Source organism: Mesoplodon mirus (assembly GCF_964341445.2).
Source record: "Mesoplodon mirus genome assembly, chromosome: 5".
In the NCBI taxonomy this organism is placed as follows: Eukaryota; Metazoa; Chordata; class Mammalia; order Artiodactyla; family Ziphiidae; genus Mesoplodon; species Mesoplodon mirus.
In genome coordinates, this window is record NC_138980.1 from 143859631 (window position 1) to 143881288 (window position 21658).

Below are 21658 nucleotides of genomic sequence, written 5' to 3' on the forward strand. Positions count from 1 at the left end.
ATGCACAGATACAGCCTCTGTTCTCGCTGGTGGAAAGTCTGTCCTAATTGTCCAGGGCTCATGCCCTACTGGTTATTAAACATTTTAAAGAACACTCATAGGAACAATAATCCTATCAATCTCATAACTGGGAATTAAATGGGTTAACATACATAAAGCACTTCATACAAAGGCTGATACTTATTACATGTTCTTTGAATATTATAATATATACTATTAATTGACTAAATGTTTCATTAAAGAAGTAGTTGCCAAATACCATGTACATTTTATAAATTCCAGTATCTGGATCACAAAGCAAGACTCCTTTAAGAACTTTTTAAATCACTGAATTATAGAGTTGCAACCATGTGACAGACTTATAGGAAATGTACAAAAATAAAATGGTAATGACTAAGGGTGGTGGGTGGATTCTTCCCTTTTTATTTTCCAAAGTTTATGCAATGTTATAAAATATTCTCTCATAAATTCATTTCTTTATATAACTGAAAACAAACTTTAAATTTGTACTTTACTAAGTAATAGCCAATAGAAACTAATTTTAAAATATTTTTATATACTACTTAGCATGACTGTACAAAATAAATATTTGTATACAAATGGTGAGCTTCTCAAATAGAAGTGGTTTCCAAGGATAAATTGGCATACTGATTATATTTCAGAGACTTTTGTCCGTAGTAATATCATTATATTACTGCTCTGTTGATTAATGTGCAACAATTGCTTTCAAAATACATCAATTATCTCTTACCCAGGACACATAACTATGTACAAAGCCCACCTGTTTACTTATCAGTGGTCTACCTTAGTAGTTCTCAAAGTATGGCACCCACACCAGAAGCATCAGCATCACCTGGGAACTTGTTAGAAGTGCACATTGTTAGATCCACCCCAGACCTTTTGAATCAGAAACGCTGGAGATGGAGCCCAGTGACATGTGTTTTAACAAGACTCCAGGTGATTCTAATGCGTGCTCAAGTTTGAGAACCACTGGTATATTTCAACTTATTTTTACTTTCTTCTTCTCCTGCCCTCATTTTTTTTCCCTTTTCTCTTGATTTTCCATTCTTATGTCAGGCTTACCAACCTTAATGGAGAAGATGAATTTTGGACCAATATCTTCAAAATTGTTCACAATAGAAGGAATATTCCCATCCGAGGAGACTTCATAAAAATTTATGTTGGTAGATCTGTTGGATGATGTTTGTAAAGACGAATATTTTAGTTATGCTATTGTTCTTGAAGTTTAATATTTCTTTTATCTAAATATTTTCTAGCTTATTTTACAAGTGAAAGAGTTTACATTTAGGTACAAAATATTAAATGAAAACAAATGCTTATTATGGACTTATGATCCAGTGTACATTTCTAAGGCTAAAACAAGTTCCTTTCAAAACATATCCCTTAATGATCACTCTGCTGAGATTCTTTGTGTTAAATGTGTATCAGTTGTAAAGTTTCTAAAATAAGTACAAATGTATTAAGAATTTATAGTGAAAGTCTTCTCGAGATATTATATCTTGACAGGTGTGTCAAGATATATTGGCAGGTGTGTTAATATAGTAGACACTTGGTCCTTATTGATTGGATGAATGGATTTCTAAAGCAGAGGATTTTCCACTTGGTATGATGGCTGAAGTACCATGATAAGCTATCGGGCATTAGCTCCTGCACTACTCATCACTGTATACATTTGATTTATTATTCCTTCTCCCTATTCTTCCCTAGTTCCAAACCAGCTCTGATGCTTTGGTCTGAATTGGGGTTGGTCAGTCTGTTTCCACCACTGACCATACAGACCATCTCTAAGGTGGCTGACCCAGGAGTTTTATTAGACTAGGCCTAGAGGCACTGGCCTAATTGGACTTCTTTGCTTGGGGCTGCTGAGTAGGGTTTGCAAGTGAAGTGATGACCAGGCCAGAGGGAACCCCACAGGACCACTGAGACTGGAAGGTAACTGAATACCATTCCCTCTCTTCACTCATTTCTGGGAATCTGAGGATGGATTTCAACTAGGGTAGCTTCATTGAGGGGTGGAGGGTAGATAGCAGGGATGGGAGTCTGAGAAACAATATTTATTCCCAACAGACAATTTATCCTAACTACAGGATGTTGATTCTATTTCCTAAAAAAAAAAAAAAAAAATTGGACTGGATATTTTCTGAGATAGAGTTGTTTGGTTTCTTTACTGAAAATCTTGCCTTTTTCTTTTTTTATGCCTTAGAATTTTTTCCCAAATTCTCAAAAGGAAAATATGCCATAGGGACTTAAATAGATGTAGTATTTGTCAAGGTTATATCTACGAGAGGAAACAATGATTTGTCAGCCTTACATGGAAAACGGGAAAATGGACTAGGATTAAAAACAGAAAGCCTGACCCCAATAAAAATTAATTACAATAAAAGAAAATAAAACAGAAAGTCTGGCTTTATGTCCATGAATTATTCCCTTTGCCTTCCAGAAGATCTTTGTGCGAGCCGCTAAGTATGGCCAGTTTTTAAATTGATTAATATGCTCTGTTTTTGCATTTTCAAGAGTTCCAGTATTTTTCCATGTTACTTAAGTGTTCCTTCAGTTACTTAAGTATTGATCAATATATTAGCAGTTAGCTGTACTCAGGCGGATCTTGTTTTAGAAGTAATTGTACTGTCATCTATTTCCATCCATCATATTTGCACAAAATAATTACATACTTATACAGTATCAAAGTGATTCCTAAGGGATATACTCAATAATTGGGTAGGACTTTTTTTCAAAAAAAGTAAACTCGTGTGTGTGTGTGTGTGTGTGTGTGTGTGTGTGTGTGTAATGCATATATCCTGGTAGATAAATAAACCCTGTATCTGGAAGGTATTCTGAAAACAGTCAAGTTAGTCATCTACAAAATGACCAGAGGAGATGCAGAGAGATGATTTCACTTTTCGTTGTGTACATTTCTGTAATGTTTGGATTTTCTATCCATGTACATTTAATATCTTTTTTTACAAAAGACATTAAGAGAAATTATCTGAGAGGTAGGATTAGGAGCCACTTTAGCTTTATTCTTTATAATTCTCCATACTTTTTTTAACTGCATGATATACTTAAAAGAATATGAGAATGTCTGAGAATCCAATTTACCATCACAAAAAATACATAGCTAAGATGTTAGTAAAAGTGAAGTCCCACTTCAGTATTGAATTTATTTCATCTTAAAATATCTGAAAAAATTGGCCATGGTGGGAGAATGGAATTAGAAAAAGGCTCTATTAACAAAAAGGATTTAGGATGAGAAAGAAGCATTAAAGGTAGGATTAAATAAAAAATCAGGTAATGTGGTGCTATCAGTCTCTTTGGCTGCATCTGTTTTCAGTTACTTATTTTAGCAGCTGAGGGCCCTTTGAAAGCTGCAGTTACTGAATAATTTTTCAGGGATGGATGACTTGGGCTATACTTTGTTTCTGCTACTTTGTTTCTGCTTTTGCTGTTTGCAACTCACTCGATAAGGAAACATTCTTTTCATCTTTGCTCATGTGTCTCTAGCTCTAGACATAATGACATATTTTCCTTTTTGTTTTTGCTCAGGGATCTGTTGGATGACCTACATATTCCATGCTTTAGGGACTGATGTTAGAGAAATCAGCGGTCACTGGACACTTTGAAGTGTGGCTCCTTGGGGATACACTGCTGCGTGTTTTCCAGGGGTCACTGATCTGTGCTGCGAAGCTGCCTTAGTGTTTCAGCAGGTAGAGAACTCTGGTTCCCAGGCTTGGAAATGGGTGTCACCTGCAGCCTGTGTACCTGCATAGCTGTGCCCCAATGTGTCTGTGCCCATGAACCCATTTCCCTTCTTGAAGGTGATCCTATTAGCACCTGTGGTGTCTATACGTTATTCACCTCTCAAGACACATGTCTCTCTGAACAATTCAAGATAACTGGTATCAACTAGTACCATTTTGCCTGGTGCTCTCAGGTTTACTTGCTTTGGGCGGGCAAGAAAATGGAATAACTCATGTCCTTCTGGATGACCTCTTTTGAAAAATGCCTCATTTTCTCCTGGTTGGAAGAAACCCCTAATCTGCTATGTCAGGAATTTTCCACCCAGAAACTAATTTTCTGTAACTAGATTCAGTATTTGTGTTTGGGGCTTCAACGTCCAGGAGTGGGGACATTGCTTGAGATCTCATGTGGACAGTAGGACACAGGCGTGGAGAAGGAAGTGGTGGCAACTCCTCGGGGCCCTGCGAGTTCTGCTTTGACAGCTCCTCCGAGGGCCTGCGGGGGAGTTTCCCTTGGCAAGTGACAGAGGATTATTCCTTTGTCTTTCTGGTGTTGCTCTTAGTCAATAAAGCTAAAGAGTCCCTCAAGATTCCCCTAGGGACCAGTTTGTCCCTGGACTTCTGTTTTAGTTGACAATGAGGAAATATTTTAATTCAAATTCCCCAGTTAAGAATGAGCATATAGAGGACTTGTTCAGTCATGAACCAAATATGTTATGAGCCAGAGTGATGTCCATGGTCACAGGCTGCCTACTGTTTCACCTACCTTGTTATGTGAATTTCAGCATCATACATCAGAGAGAGTTTGAAGTTGACTGAATTATCTGCCTTGTTTTCCTCGTAGCTTTCACTATTGAAAGGAACATGAGGAAATTACTGAAAGAGAAATATTAGAAAAGCCACCCATCATTAATTCATGACTTCATCATGTTTTACCTTAAGGCTTGGAAACTGACAGAGGCCTGATCCTGAAGGTTTTGAAGATTGAAGTCGAAGTTAATAGTAAAAGTCACCTATACACAAAATGAAAATTCATCAATCTATGACGCTTTGTGCTCTGGGACCAACATGAAAAACAAAAAGTGTCCCATAAAAGTAAACTCACTCCCATTTGATTCTGAACTTTATAAACCTTAAGCTTTATAATTTGTAGAATATCTATGTATTTGTCCACCTTGCCTTACCTTCAGAACAGAACTGAATTCACCTGACATATACAGACAGCACATCATAGGCACTTACACTTATCTGAATTTGAAGGCTTTGTGCTGATGTAAAATTTGCTTACTAGGGGTTAAAAATGATATCCATGACTGTAAAAGCACTTTGACCAGTGTTGGTCAATGTGTTCAGAAATAAAGAAATTTCTATATTGTATGTGCCTTTGGGAATGAACTGCACAGGAGAAAATCCCACTTTTATTAATAACTTAAAGAAAACATGCAGATATTTAAAAACTTCCTCTAAATATGCAGGCAACATTGAGAGTCAAATAGATAAAGAAGGTGTGGTACATATATACAGTGGAATATTACTCAGCCATAAAAAGGAACGAAATTGGGTCATTTGTAGAGATGTGGATGGACACAGAGACTGTCATACAGAGTGAAGTAAGTCAGAAAGAAAAACAAATATCGTATATTAACGCATATATGTGGAACCTAGAAAAATGGTACAGATGAACCAGTTTGCAGGGCAGAAATTGAGACACACATGTAGAGAACAAACATATGGACACCAACGGGGGAAAGCAGCGGGGCGGCGGTGGTGGTGGTGGTGGGATGAATTGGGAGATTGGGATGAACATATATATATACTGATGTGTATAAAATAGGTAACTAATAGGAACCTATTGTATAAAAAAATAAATGAAAGAAAAACACATGCAGGCAGTTATTTTGTGGTGCCTATCAAATGACGATACCTAATAAAGATGGTTCATTGGTTAACACCAATGGCAAGGAGGGGCCAGCATGGATTTAAGGATAAAATGCAAGGTGTACCTGTTGTTCCCTTTTTAAAGCAGGGTAGCCCACATTGCAGGTAACAGACTTCTGAGATGAAGCAATCTGGCATGTCACTTCTGTCCCATCAACCTGAATGAGACCAAGGAAACAATGATCAATTAGTATGCAATGTGTGTATGTGTGCATGTGCACGCACATACGTGCTGAAGGATGTATAAACCACCTGGAAATTCTAGCAGAAAGGTTGGTTCACACCAAGACTTGAAAATTTTGTATGAATTGTCTAAGTGGTTAACATACTATTTTTTATTGCTAAGCAGGACACCCAACAAGACAAAGGAGAGGTCAAATACTGGAATTTTACCCAGAAATAAATCATATTTCTTATATTTCAGAAGCACAAAATAACTTTAATCCACTATTTAGAAATGCTGTCTTTAATACATACTTTTCTCTCAGTATATTTTCAAAGTTGTAGTTTCAAGAGAAAGACAAATAAAATATAGTTTTTGTTTATACCTTAAATAATTTAAAGAATCATTTTAGTTTTCCTCAGGTTTTTTTCTCTTTAAAATAAGCTGTCATTTGGCACAAAAAATTTAAACACTGAAGTCAGAATAGGTTTAGAACACTAAATCTATTAAGTTCACATTGACTTTAAACTGGATGAAACCATCTTTTAATACTTTTATCAAGTAGTGAATTTGGAAAATCTCAGCTGCTTCCTTCTCTCCTTTTCACTGCTTGGTGGCAGAGGAGGGACCAGAGGGACATTCATGGACAAGTGTGTTCCTGGTATAGCGATCAAGTCAACATGATTAACTGACCTCATTGGAATGCAGCATCTTGGCAGCAGCAAGACCTGTGGTTACTAAGCTCGGGCTGAGCTGTGGGACTCTAATTTCTCAGAGCAAGTGCAGCTCCCAGCATCTGTGCAGCACCGAGGAAGCCTCATCACACAGATGGCTTGAGGAGAGTTTATGGTAGAGTCTGGCTACTACTGCCAAGTGTCAGGGCAAAGGAAAACTGACCCAAGCTGGGAAGCAGAATTGGTCTAGATACACAGCCAGGCTATGTTTCTCAAGTGGTTTAACTAGTTGGGAGCCACAAGTCAGGACTGATCATGCTCAGGGTTAAGGTGTTTCTTCAGAAAACACAGAGGACATGGAGATTTGAGTATAAGGGAGACAGTAATTGACAACAAGTAGGAAACAGATCAGTTAACACAGGGTGCCTTCACATACCGGCATGGACCAGGAAGCAAAAAACAGATTTTCTGAAAAATCAACAACAATCCCACTGTTGTATGCACTTTCCTTTTTGTTTTTCAGTGTTACTGAAAATGTTAACCTTTTGTTTTGGTTGCTGACAATGAAGGGCTGTTGTCTGTAAAAGTAAAAAGGAGAAAAAGAAAGTCATTACAATTTTTTTTAAAAAGCTAGTATTCAAATACTTTACTCAAAAAAAACCTCTTTAGATTTACTATTTAGAAGACTGAGAAAATTGCTTAATAATAAATTATCTTCATAGTAAAATAATATTAACAATGAATGACTAAATGCTACTGGAGTTTCTTTTTTGTTGCTTTTAATTACATTGCAGAAAAAAGCACCATCCAAATACAAGTGGTTTTATATTTCTTAGTGTTTTACTTCTATATGGATGAGAGAAATTGAAGTTTTAATTTAATTTTTTTTATTGACATATAGTTGATTTACAATATTATATTAGTTTCAGGTGTACAACATAGCAATTCAATCCTTTCAGAGATTATACTCCATTTAAAGTTATTACAAAATAGTGGCTATATTTTGCTGTGTTGTACAATATATGCTTGTTACTGATCTATTTTATACATGGTAGTTTGTATCGCTTAATCCCCTACCTCTGTCTTTCCCCTTCCTCCTTCCCTCTGCCCACTGGTAACCACTAGTTTATTATTTTTAACTGTGAGTCTATTTCTGTCTTGCTATATATGTTTGTTTTATTTTTTAGATTCTCTATATAAGTGATAACATAAAGTATTTGTCTTTCTCTGACTTATTTCATGAAGCATAATATGCTCTAGGTCCCTCTATGTTTATTGCAAGTGGCAGAATTTTATCCTTTTTATGGCTGAGTAATATTCCATTGTATATATAAATGTGTGTTTATGTATGTATATGTATGTGTGTGTGTCACATCTTCTTTATCCATTCATCTGTTGATGGACACTTAGGTTGCTTCCATATCTTGGTTGTTGTAAATAATGCTGCTATGAACATTGGGGTGCATCTATCTTTTTGAATTAGTGTTTTTGTTTTCTTTGGATTCATATCCAGGAGTGGAATTGCTCGATCATATGGTAGTTCTATATTTAGTTTTTCGAGAAACCTCCATACTGCTTTCCATAGTGGCTGCACCAATTTACATCCCCACCAACCATGTACAAGTGTTCCCTTTTTCCACATCCTCACTAACATTCATTGTGTTCTTTTTGATGATAGCCATCCTGCTAGGTATGAGGTGACATCTCATTGTGGTTTTGATTTGCATTTCTCTGATGATTAGCGATGTTGAGCATGTTTTTATATGTTTGTTGGCCATATGTATGTCTTCCTTGGAAAAATGTCTATTCAGGTCTTCTACCCATTTTTAAATTGGGTTGTTTGGTTTTTTGAGTTGTATGAGTTGTTTATATATTTTGGATATTAACCCCTTATTGGTCATATCATTTACAAATATTTTCTCCCATTTAGTGGGTTGTCTTTTTGTTTTGTCAGTGGTTTCCTTTGCTGTGCATAAGCCCTTAAATTTAATTAGATCCCATTTATCTATTTTTGCTTTTATTTCTTTTGTCTTAGGAGACAGAGACAGAAAAAATACTGCTACAATTTATGTCAAAGAGTGTTCTGCCTATGTACTCTTCTAGGAGTTTTATGGTTTCAGGTCCTTACTCCATTTTGTGTTTATTTTTGTATATGATATGAGAAAATGTTCTAATTTTATTCTATGTAGCTGTCCAGGCTTCTCAGCACCACTTATTGAAGGGATTGTCTTTTCTCCATTGTATATTCTTGCCTGTGTCATAGACTAATTGATCATAAATACATGGGTTTATTTCAGGACTCTCTATTATGTTCCAATGATCTATATATATGTGTTTTTGTGCCAGTACCATGCTCTTTTAATTACTGTAGCTTTGTAGCATAGTCTGAAGACACTTCTAACTTTGTTCTTTTTTCTCAAGATTGCTTTGACAATGTGGGGTCTTCTGTGGTTCCATATAAATTTTAGAATTATTTGTTCTAGTTCTGTGAAAAATGTCATGGACATTTTTGATAGAGATTGCATTAAATCTGTAGTTTGCTTTGGGCAGTATGGACATTTTAACAAAATTAATTCTTCCAATCCAAGAGCACAGGATATCTTTCCATTTCTTTGGATCATTTTCAGATTCCTTCATCAATGTTTTATAGTTTTCAGAGTATAGGTCTTTCACCTCCTTGGTTAAGTTTATTCCTAGATACTTTGTAATTTAGATTTTAAAGGTTTTTAAGAGTTATAGATGTTTCTTTTATAGAAAAAAATCTCTATAAACATTCACCCAAATGAAGTAATCTAATGTGTCTTTTCTACAGTTTTCACTGAACTTTAAAGGAAAACTTACTGAGCGGCTGGCAGCTGTTGAACATCTAGAACTAGATCAGAGATGCAAACTCCATCATCACCACAATCTTTATAGAAAGGGATCTACAAAAAAAGAAAAATAATCCCAGAAGTTTGCTCTTGAGTTAAGAAAGCAAATTGTGGAAGAACACATATAATATCACTCCATTTACATAAAGTTCAAAGCCATGCAGAACTAAACAATGTTTTAGGAATATATACATGTTTAGCAACATCAGAAAGAAAAGCATTGATAAATGCAAAATTCAAGATGATGATTTGCTTTGGGGGAATAAGATAGAAGTGGGTATGATGGGGTGGGGAGTGATACAGAGAATTTCAGAGGTATTGGTACCATTTTATTTTTTTTAAGTGGGTGGTGAGCACAAGGTGTTCACTTTATTGTTACTTATTTCTTCAACAAACATTTATTGAGCACCTGTGGTGGGCCAAACACTGCTCAAGGTGCTGGGAATAGAGCAGGGAACAAGGAAAACAAATATCCCTGCCTTCATGGAAATTACATGCTGGTAAACTTTACATATAAGTAACTGTATTTCAATTAGAAAATTAACAGCTTAAAGGCTATGTCCTAAGTATCCTTCAAACACTAAGGCAGTGACTGTGAAACTTTGTCAGCTAGTCTGAATTCCAAGAAGGGCAAACCACACTTACACTGAAGACCTTGACTGTCTCAGAGTAGGCTTCGAGGGCAGGGTTAGTGCCAGGGTTTTCCAGACTGATGTTCACACACAGATCCAGAGAGCTGACAACATCAGAGGGCTCCTAAACACACACATACACAGAGTCAGTTGATTAGGGCATGGCAGCTTCAAAACAAGAAAACAACCACAAATGTGTTCATGATTAAGGACACAGTCTACTCTGAATCCTGCAGAATAGCTCTGTTTTGAATTTTCAAGGCTCTTGCTTCTTCACTTCTGTCCTAAGTCTGCTCTTAGCCTCTCCACTTCTAAGAGACTTAAAAACCTGGGCTCAGTAAAAATTTGAAGCAGTAATTCTTAGTTAAGCTCATCAGTAATCTCATTATTTATACACAATTATCAATATTTAGATGAGATGTCCAGTTTTAAATGCTCAGAAGACCCCTCTGTCAGTACCAAGCTCTGGGGCTGTTGGCCATGTTCTTCCAATTCCTATTGCCAAGACTTACGGAGTCCTTAGGTGTCCTGACCAAATCTCTGGAAGAGAATATTAAGACCTACAAGGGAAAATGCCCAGGGTTGGCTGTCAGGAATGGACAAGGGGACTCCCTTCCTTAGAACCTAACTTTAGTCTACAAAACCAGATCAAAGTGTTTCCCACACTTCAAACCAAGCTCCCCAACTTCTGGCCTAGCTGACTGTTAGTGGCTGAACTGCTCTTTGCACATAGAAGATGATGCATGTATCACTCTACAGACATTAAAACCAACACTGTCCAGCTACAAGTATGACATTTCCTCTCTGTCTTTAGTAAAAACAGTGGAGGATTTGCAGTGTTCCAGGAGGCCTGGGCAGCTTCTGGTTTTTGAGGTTTCCTGTCTATTGAAAAATGAAAATAATGCCAAAACAGGGTTGCAAATGCCATCTAGCATTCTTCTTCAAGAAAGAACAATGTCTGTACAATGGTAAGCACTAAAAATGAAATCTGCATTTTCCTAGAAGTGGTTTCTTTATTCTCTTTGTTCGTTCACAGGCAGGACTTACTCCTATCTTGAGCCCTTTTGGAGGGGCCTGACCACTACAATGGCTTCCTGACTACAAGGAAATGTGTCCTCGGCTGGCTGCAGGGTTGGCACATAGGATGGACTTTGGTATTGATAGCAAATGTGGTGTGTTACCTGGAACACCTGTGGTCTTAGCTGACCACAGTAACACACACCTCGTAAAAACTTCACAAGTATACATGTCAGAGAATAGGAGATATATCTATATACACACATACATACATATCTATATACACACATACATACATACACCACAGCCTGGCTGTCTTCATTCCCCCACAATGGATTACACATTTAATTTGATCCACCACTTAGCACAAGGGTAAGAGAAAATGGAATCTGGCTTTTATTCCTTTAAAGAAGCTGTATAATTGGCACATTAACAACAACAAAAAAGTCCAGGCCTTCACAAAGAAGAAACCTTCAACTTGAATATAAATAACTCAACTGGTTTTAGTTCATCCGACCATTAACTTTGTTTTTCCAACTCTTATACTTAGCATTTCTTGAGATGTTATCTCTGTACCATCCATCTACATCAGAAGTATTTGGGGATGCCCCTTAGACCTGTGCATTCCTTGGACCTTCAAACCCAAATTTCTGGTGGTGGGGTTACAGAATATCCATTTTATAAAAGTTTCCTTGGCAATTCTTATGAATCTTAAACTCTGAGAACCACATTCTAGGAAAGTTCTTAAACAACTCTTTTAAAAATAGTTTCCTGAGTAAATTACACTTTCAAATACCATTACATGGTTCCTAGGGGAAAATATTCATGTAATTTATAAAATAGATTTTCTTTTAGTTTTCTCCTGAGAAGCACTTTTCCTACTTGGGAGAGTTTCAAAATCCATGTGAACTGTAGTAACTATGGCATAAGATTATAGCCAATAATTTTTACCTCATAATCTACCATCCTTCACCTATATCAGTTTAATCCAATAATGGAAAAGCCAATTAGAATTGTCCTTTTCAGTCGTTTAAAAATAAATAAAATTTCTCCTCATATGAAAATGTCAAAATAAAATTTATTGTCAACTAAAAGTTCTTCCTGTTAAACATTTAAGAAAGTACTGGGGCTTCCCTGGTGGCGCAGTGGTTGAGAGTCCGCCTGCCAATGCAGGGGACATGGGTTCTTGCCCCGGACCGGGAAGATCCCAGGTGCTGCGGAGCGGCTGGGCCCGTGAGCCATGGCTGCTGAGCCTGCGCGTCCGGAGCTTGTGCTCCACAACGGGAGAGGCCACAATGGTGAGAGGCCCGAGTACCGCAAAAAAAAAAAAAAAAAAAAAAAAGCACCGTCCTTGATTTCTTTAAGAATCTTATTTTCAGCCCTTTTACTTGCAATCCCAAATAAAATTTAATGCAACTAACTTATACAATAATAGAATGTGACCGTATATACTAGTATAAAGGAAATACACTCCTGTTCATAGATGAGAAAAACATTAACTAGAAGAACAAGCATTTATCTAACTCATAAGCTTCCATTTTAGGCTTTCGCCATTCATTAGTCTTTAAGAAGAAATGAGATGAAAGGGATGACTCTGAGGCCTCACCTGTATGTGGATGATGTACTCAGAGCAACTCTGTGCTTGATTTACTATCATGGTCTTCTGCAAGCACCTTTCATTATTTTCTTTAAATAATCCCCTGGAGGTTACTCTGGGTGAATATTGGTCTGCATCAATTGTGATGTTATATACAATGGCTATAATAAAAGTCATAAAGAAATGTTATTACAAATAAACTTAAGGAAAAAGCATCCCTGTTTATTGTGTCCTACTGGGTAAAGTCTTTGACTTCAAGAAAACAAAAACCAGTCTTTCTACTGATGGACTGTGAACCATGGATGGCCTATGGTATTTGTAATTCTAGCTCTGGTATGATGTGTCAATACGTGACTGTGGATGCAAAGAAATGTGATTCAAAGAAACGTGGCTCGATGCAGTGGAAGGAAAAGTAGATTTGCCACCAGGAAATCTACTGAATGAAGTTGGTCAAATTACTTCCTCAAATATCGGTTTCATTGTCCATAAAGTGGTGACATGGAAAGGAACTGTTGAGTGCCTACAATTGAACACATTCTTATATGTTATCTTATACAAGTTTTACAATAAACCTGGAACGTGGATATTATTATCCTATTTTTCAGATTATGAGCAGAATATTATCCTATTTTTCGAAATAATTCACCTCAGTTCATACAGCTAGGGCATGGGCAGAAATAAAGTTTGGGTAATTTTGAAATCAGATCCCATGTTCCTGCTGTTTCTGTGCAGTTTTGAGGATTCACTGTTATTTGAGGATTAAGTTAGATACTCTAAGGGGACATGTATAGTGCCTGGCATATTCTAGATGTTTACTTGGGGAAAGGCATGTAACACTGCAGTAACAAGTTTTGAATCAGATGCTTTGAATCCTAATCCCACCATTTACGAGCTTTAGGCAATTTGCTTAACCTCTTTGAACCTCCATTTCCTCATCTATAAAACAGAGATAGGGCTTCCCTGGTGGCGCAGTGGTTGAGAGTCCGCCTGCCGATGCAGGGGACACGGGTTCGTGCCCCGGTCTGGGAAGATCCCACATGCCGCGGAGCAGCTGGGCCTGTGAGCCATGGCCGCTGAGCCTGCGCGTCCGGAGCCTGTGCTCCGCAATGGGAGAGGCCACAACAATGAGAGGCCTGCGTACCGCGAAAAAAAAAAAAACATAGATAATAATACTAACCTAGGGAAATGGAAATGAGAAACAAATATGATAAAAATTGATGTCAGTAGCCAATGTCCAAACTATCAGAACCTTCAATAAAGTCTGCTGGCTACATGTCCAAAACTGAGAGAGAAGACCTGATACTATTAATAGCATCAACTGCCTTATTTGGGATTACTCTATCTTATTCCAATGTTTTAAAGGTTGAATATACTTCCAAAAGCATTCTATGTGTTACTTTTCAAATATCTATTAGAAGTGATGTATAATTTTTCTTGCTCTGATGACTTAATGAGGTTAACAAAGATAAAATACAAAGGAATCAAGAACTAAAAATAAATGGTGAAAATAAAGCAAAGGATAAGTTATGCTGGGGAAGTGATTGTGGCTAGGACAAAGTTAGTAGGTGTGGTAATTATACTGTTTTATTTTTTTCCAACAGCTTGGTAAAAATGATATATAGTCACATAGGCAATATGATAATCCTTTTTATGTTATTAACTTTAAACTGGAGTGTGCACCTGATGCAATAAATAATAGAAGCCAAATACTTTATAAATTCACTTTTCAAAGTCACAGAGATGGGATTCCTGTCTTACATACTATTATTGCCAGGTAATTAAGTGACAAATGATCATGACTGTGTGGACCTAAGGCATTAAGAAGGAGGATTCAAAGGGAAAGATGCCCAGTAGCAGGAGACCCTAGACAGTGAGTGGAAGGGAATGAAATTCTCAAAGCAGAACACCCTTTTTGAGTGTGTGGCAACAGAAGAGGTGAAGTATAGTCAAAAATTGGGAGGAAGATACATGAGACAAATCCATGAGTCAGGGCCAGGAGAGGTGACCTACCAGTCATTTCTGCCAACTAATAGATTTTCCAAATTAATCTTTTATATTTAATGTTTTATTCCCCCAGATTCATTGAAATATCATTGACATATAACATTGTGTAAGTTTAAGGTATACAACATAGTGATTTTATATATTGCAAAATAATTACCACAATAAAGTGAGTTAACATACCCATCACTTCAAAAAGTTACAATTTTTTTGTGTGTGGGGAGAACTTTTAAACTCAGCAACTTTCAAATATACAATACAGTATTGTTAATGAAAATCACCATGTTCTACATTTCATCTAGCCACTTCATGTTTATACAGTAATGGTTTTTGACTCTACTATCGTGGCTACTGAGATGGACGTGCTACAAGGCAGGTCTGTGAGATGTGCTACTCAGAGTTGGGTCAGTGTTAGAACACCTGAAAGGAAAAATGCCAGATGAATATGAAAAGTAGGAAATATGGAAAGCGTGCCAAGATGTGAATCTAACTTTTTGTGTTCGTAAACTACTTATTTCTTGGTATGAATCGTGACAAATACCTCTATGTTTTTACCCTTTAAGCTAGTTTATTTGTTCACCACCTAATGAAATAGCTGTAGGAACTACGGGTTTCTAAATTTTAGAGCCAAAATCTGATGAAGGGGGATTAGGACCCGTGAAACAGTAGCAAATGAAAGAAGGTAGTGTTGGATCAAGTGCTAAATCAATGGCTACGTATTGAGGGAGGTGAGACAATTGGAGCAGGAGAGATGGGGGTGAGATGCAGTGGTTAGAAAGACATCAGAGAGCTTGTGGGACCTCAGCCAGGCCCTGGAAGATGACTGGACCCATCCAGGGAGAGACAACAACAGCTTCTGCTGACATCTGCACACAGCCTTCCCTACTCTCTCCTGCTGATAGGACATGCTTTAGACTTTCACTCACTTCTTTGGATTATTTAGAAAATGTAAAACACTGGGCACAAATTATATATTGTTTTATACTTTCTCATTATTTCATGCTTATTAAATTTTTAAGAATAGGAATATTTGATCTTTGTACTGAACTCACTCAATCGAGATCATGGCAAAGCCAACATACAGTGTACTCATTTAATATGGGCTTGAGTTCAGTGTAATCTGCACGTGCCCATGGTTTTCAGTTAGGAAGGTGTAGAGAGACTCAAAGGACAGATTGGGAGAGGCTATGATTATTTCATTGAAATTATGACCTTCAGCAGCAGAATGTTACGTTCTAGAGATGACGGACGAAGGTCTAAACAAACCTTCCACGCCGAATTAACCATTCTCAGGCACCTCAAATATGTGGCAATTCAAATGTCTGCAAGACCCTTATTTCTTTTGGTTTCCAAATCCAAAGTATGGGTTATGTTCAGGACTAAAACTCTATAAGCAAACCTATCTGTTGTATAGATTATTTCAGGTTTACTCACCCACTTGATTGTTTTGCTTAGCAGGTCTAAACTTGGCGCTGAAACAGAGTTTAAGGTTTATCTCAGCATTCTTCTTGAGCAAAGTGATTTTTTCTGGTGTGAATGAAGCAACTACAGATACATCAGCAATACTCTGTGACCTGAAAGACATAAATGTTAAAAAAATTATTCTCAGGAAGTTACCCAGAAAAACCAGTCTTAGCAACTTATAGGAATGTGACTACAAAACGGCATTAACCTAGCTTAACTGATCCCCTCAATAAATTGATTTGACTCCACGTGTCTTGACTTTTTAGAAGAATCAAATTCACCTTCAAAGAAAAAAATTTGGCCACCATGGACTATCTAAAAAGGGAATGTCATAATATAGTAAGTATATAGCCTACCAAGTGTGAGGCCAACCAAGGTGGCTACAGGGTGATGTTCACTGAAGGGTATGATTTCTTACAAAATTGTTTACAAATCAGCCATATAATTATGTGTAATCATACCTTGTGTTATTTTAATGCTACTTTTAACTGATTTTAGCTGATTTTATTCAGTAAATATATTTTCTTTTTTTCAAAGTCTTAAATATTATCGTTGAGTTTTATTTTTTCCACATGAAGTTTCATTAAAATGATGCACTAAGGGACTTCCCTGGTGGTCCGGTGGTTAAGAGTCCATACTTCCACTGCAGGGGGCACGGGTTCAATCCCTGGTTGGGGAACTAAGATCCCACATGCCCCACACAGCCAAAAAAAAACCAATGCTGCACTAAAAACAATGCATTTCATCCTTTAAAAGCACGAGTGAGATACTGTAAATAGCTTCATTGAACTCAATGTAATTTACTCGATAGGTAATTCTTTTTTTCTGTTCTTGATGTATTTGGACATTTAAAAAAGCTCATTTTTCAGCAGACATGAATGGATAACTGAACTATATTTTCTTGGGGACTCTTGATCAAATTCTCTATTTCTTTTTGATTCCAGTCCTTCGCCAGCCCAATATATTTATTTTTGTCCTTGACTCACATGGCCCTTGAATCCCTTATTGTTCCCCACATGCTCTTCAACTCCTCCTGAGGTCAACAAGAGGTCAGCTAAACCTAAATAATGGCTTCTTGTTTATGACCAATAATTGTAAAAGATACCTTTTAACCACATGAGAAGTTGCACTTTACTTGTGTGGTCTCAGTGTTCAGTATTTTTAGAGCATTCTCATGAGAATTCTTTTCTGCAAGCTGAGGTAAGGCTATTTGGAAGATAATAATCAGAAATATCCTGAATACCATTTCAAGAGCTTTGTCTTTTCAATGTACTTTTTCTGTTCACTATACAGAGAAGAGAAACTTGATTCTAATGTTAAGCAAATATTTTTTTCCTCCCACCAGGAAAAACATATTCCTTCCTCTATGCAAACTATGACATATAAATGTTTTAGAGTCTTATATAACACATGTGACATTTCAATAATACTGGCACAGCAATCTGCTCTACTTAGCAGCCCATTTGTTCGTTAGCTAATTTGTGTCTGGCTCTCACTGACTCACCAGAGCTGAATGACCTGTCCAAAGGCACCAACAGACACATCAGTGATGGAATCCCCATTTAAATCTCCATAGCCATCCAGGGATCTCCCAAAGTACTGGAGGTGGCTCCTAAAGGCTCCATCAGACCCCAAGATTTTCTAAAAGAGCAAGTTTGAGATGAAATTATAGTGCATGACAACTGAAACAGAAAAAAGGCAGCATCTACATTGCCCTGGTATGTTCTTTTTTTTAATTTTATACTTTAAAATTATTATAAGAATAATACTTTTAAATTTTATTTATTTATTTACTTATTTTTAACATCTTTATTGGAGTATAATTGCTTTACAGTGTTGTGTTAGTTTGTGCTTTATTACAAAGTGAATCAGCCATACGTATCCATATATCCCCATATCTCCTCCCTCTTGCATCTCCCTCCCACCCTCCCTATCCCACCCCTCTAGGTGGTCACAAAGCACCGAGCTGATCTCCCTGTGCTATGCGGCTGCTTCCCACTAGCTAGCTATTTTACATTTGGTAGTGTATATATGTCCATGCCACTCTCTCACTTTGTCCCAGCTTACCCTTCCCCCTCCCCGTGTCAAGTCCATTCTCTACTTCTGTGTCCTTATTCCTGTCCTGCCCCTAGGCTCTTCAGAACCATTTTTTTTAGATTCCATATATATGTGCTAGCATATGGTATTTGGTATGTTCTTTATATGGCTGTTTCCCAGGTTGTTTTATTCTCCACAGAATTCCATTGATTTTTCAGTCACATCTTATCTGATCAGATTATCATTCTTGCAGCCACATTTTCATCAAAGAAATAGCATGAATCTCTCACATAAAATAACAAAGCAGTGAAAGATCAGTGGACTGGGAAGGAGTTGATGCAAGTCTGGGTCCTGATTCTTCTCTTAGTTCATTTCCTTCAGGTCTTTATTCAAAAGCTGCCTTCTCAGTGAGGCTTTCTTGGTCACCCACTCGAATACCTGATATCTCCCAGTCCTGAAAATTCATTCCCTATTTTAGTTTTTTAAAATTCCTTATCATTTATTATTATCTGGATTATTTTATCTTATTTATCTCATTTTTCCCCTGTCTCCTCCACAAGAATGGAAGATCCACAAAGAGCACAATTTTGTCTGACGGGACTTTACAGCATTCGCAGAGACTTATCAGCGCTTGACACACAGTAGAGGTTCACCAAGCATCTGATGAATGAGTGAATGAAGTTATAAAACAAGAGGGGTGGATTGGATGGTCCGCATGATACTCTCTAGCTCTAAAGGAATGATACTCACATGTAAATAATCACCACGAAACTGGATTACCTGGGAATACTTCAGGCGAATGGTGCCCTCATGACCATTGTAGATGTACACAGCTCCAGAGTTCTGATTTTCCAAAGGTGAACCAACGATTACATCATTAAAGCCATCCATATTGATGTCTGAAACAGCTGCAATTGCTGAACCAAACCGAGCATTTTCAACACCCTCAGGGCCTTCCAGAAATTGGTGCCAGTTCAAAATGCCCTTGCAAAGGGGAAAGGGGACAATTAAAGGAAACCTTATGTTAACATATACACACTACTATATATAAAATAGATAACCAACAAGGACCTACTGTATGGCACAGGGAATTATACTCAATATTTTGTAATAACCTAAAAGGGAAAAGCAACTGAAAAAGAATATATCTATATCTGTTTATATATGTATAACTGAATCACTGTGCTGAACTGAAACTAACATGACATTGTAAATCAACTATACTTCAATTAAAAAAAGAGAAAAACTTACAATTTTTATAATTAAAATTCACAGCAAATGATGCCCAAACCAATTTGCAAACTGTTAAAAATGGATAAGATTTTAAACCTAGAATTCAAAATTCTCTATTTATGATGAGACATACAAAAAATTTTTTTAGCAAGTAAGGTCATAGGCAATCAATCTGCTCATAAACCAAGGTGAAAGGAAGCAATCTCTTTACTGTGGCTGCACAACCTACATAAAAGTGTCCATTTCTTTGTCTTTCTTCCCCCTTAATATTAGAATCCTCACTCATCTGTTTCCAAATTTTTGGATTTAAAAATTTTCTGGTAAAAATCTAATCTCTTCAATAAAATTAAGGTAGAGACAAAATAAAACACAATATCTTAATTTAGTCCTTTATTTAAAAACTACTGAACAACAGTGGCATAATTATAATGGCATAGAAAGTGAAAAATGAGATTGTTAATATCCTATTATAAGAAACACTGAATAATTCTGCCAAAGAAAAGACATTTTCTTGTGAAAGACACAGTCGTGTGTTTCTTTTTTCTTCAGATTTTGAAATCAAGAATGGAAATATTTCATGACTTCATAAGAAAGCAATGCTTCTCACCCATGAAACTGGGTCAGTGTTGATTCCTTCTCCTCTATAATAATCTTATGGAAATCAATTTGTTGCTGTGTCTGGTAAAATACTGGAAGATCTTCTCACCTTCAACAATTAATGATAATTCAGACTGCCTAGCAAGAAACATTTAAGAAACTGGGGATTTGTTAAATTTCCGAACTAATAGATATGCTCTTCCCTTATTAAATACTCAACTGCACATTCTTTATATGCTTTAAAATTGTCTTAACTGCTTCTGATATAGGGCTAACTCTTACATTAACTTAAATAAATAAGGTAGGACAAAATATCACAACAGATAAATATACTATTTACTATATTAATATTAGCTTCTCTTTTTCCATCCTTTCTGTATCTCGTCATCTAATTTTCTATGTCAACCTGTGCCTTTAGTTTTGGTTTTCTTTCTTTCTTTCTTTCTCTCTATAAGTTCTCTATACTTATGTGCATGGATTTAGAGAGTTCAGTCTGCAAGTTGGAAAAACTGGGCTTTTCCATGTTAGAGTATGCTTAGTTTTATGTGCAAGAACTAGAATTTCCAAGACTTGGATATATACCTAAATGTTACACTAAGCAATGGAATTTCCTGACAAACTACTGTAGAAAGCATCCAGGAATATATGGAGGTTTCTAAAGTGCCTGGTAAAATTTGTACTTACCACTGTAAAATACTAACAAGGTAGCTTTGCCCTGTTATTGTTATACCTTTATAGCAAAGAAGAATAATTGAATGAGATACTTGGGAAATACACAGATGTTTGTGCATGTGTGTGTGTGTGTGTGTGTATGTATTTCAAAAAACAATGTGCATTTATAATGACTTTATTTGTAAAGAGAATATGTATTCAAAGACCTCGTGGAAAACGGCAGGGCACTATACATTAAGCTCTAAGTTATGCTTATCAATGTGATTTTTAAAACTATAACTTAATGGTGACATCCTCAAAATGATGAAATATAAACCATACTCTAGGACTTCCCTGGTGGCTCAGTGATTAAGAATCCGCCTGCCAATGCAGGGGCACAGGTTCGATCCCTGGCCCGGGAAGATCCCACATGCCTCGGAGCAACCAGCCCGTGCGCCACAACTACTGAGCCTGCGCTCTACAGCCTGTGAGCCACGACTACTGAGCCCACATGCTGCAACTACTGAAGCCCACATTCCTAGAGCCCATGCTCCGCAACAAGAGAAGCCACCGCAATGAGAAGCCCGTGCACCGCAACGAAGAGTAGCCCCTGCTCGCCGCAACTAGAGAAAGCCTGTGAGCAGCAACCAACGCAGCCAAAAATAAATAAATTTATAAATAAACCATACTCTATATGAAAATTATCATTCAATGATAAATTTTCTTAATTCTTCAAAAATGCAGATTAACTTTTATCTACCAATACTAAAGCAAATCAAACAAAGTCAGTTTAATAATTATTTATTTTTTACCTTTGTGATAGTAAAAAGGTAGACTCTTCCTTCCTCCTTCTTTAGGTCATTCATGTACATTGGCGCACCTACCAAGAGCACATCTGTAATGGTGTCTTTGTCCACATCAACTGCACACAGTACACTACCAAAATAGGAGCCAATCTGGAGTAATAAAGCATATCAACCTTAGGATTCCTATACTCCTAGTATTATGCTGAACTTCTGTTTACTC

General features: G+C 36.9%; 1 protein-coding gene across 1 annotated transcript in view; it reads right to left on the minus strand.

Annotated features, from left to right (window-relative positions):
* Window positions 1-21658, minus strand: part of ITGA2 (integrin subunit alpha 2) — a 109117-nt gene that overhangs the window by 11506 nt on the left and 75953 nt on the right. The window contains exons 13-24 of the mRNA XM_082621640.1: window positions 21445-21588; window positions 18932-19135; window positions 17619-17755; window positions 16085-16224; window positions 12659-12810; window positions 10049-10159; window positions 9375-9457; window positions 6970-7111; window positions 5762-5854; window positions 4695-4771; window positions 4525-4608; window positions 1088-1190 (exon numbers count right to left, since the gene is read on the minus strand). Of these exons, the coding sequence (XP_082477766.1) occupies window positions 1088-1190; window positions 4525-4608; window positions 4695-4771; window positions 5762-5854; window positions 6970-7111; window positions 9375-9457; window positions 10049-10159; window positions 12659-12810; window positions 16085-16224; window positions 17619-17755; window positions 18932-19135; window positions 21445-21588 (1470 nt within the window). The remainder of the gene's footprint in view (window positions 1-1087; window positions 1191-4524; window positions 4609-4694; window positions 4772-5761; window positions 5855-6969; window positions 7112-9374; window positions 9458-10048; window positions 10160-12658; window positions 12811-16084; window positions 16225-17618; window positions 17756-18931; window positions 19136-21444; window positions 21589-21658) is intronic.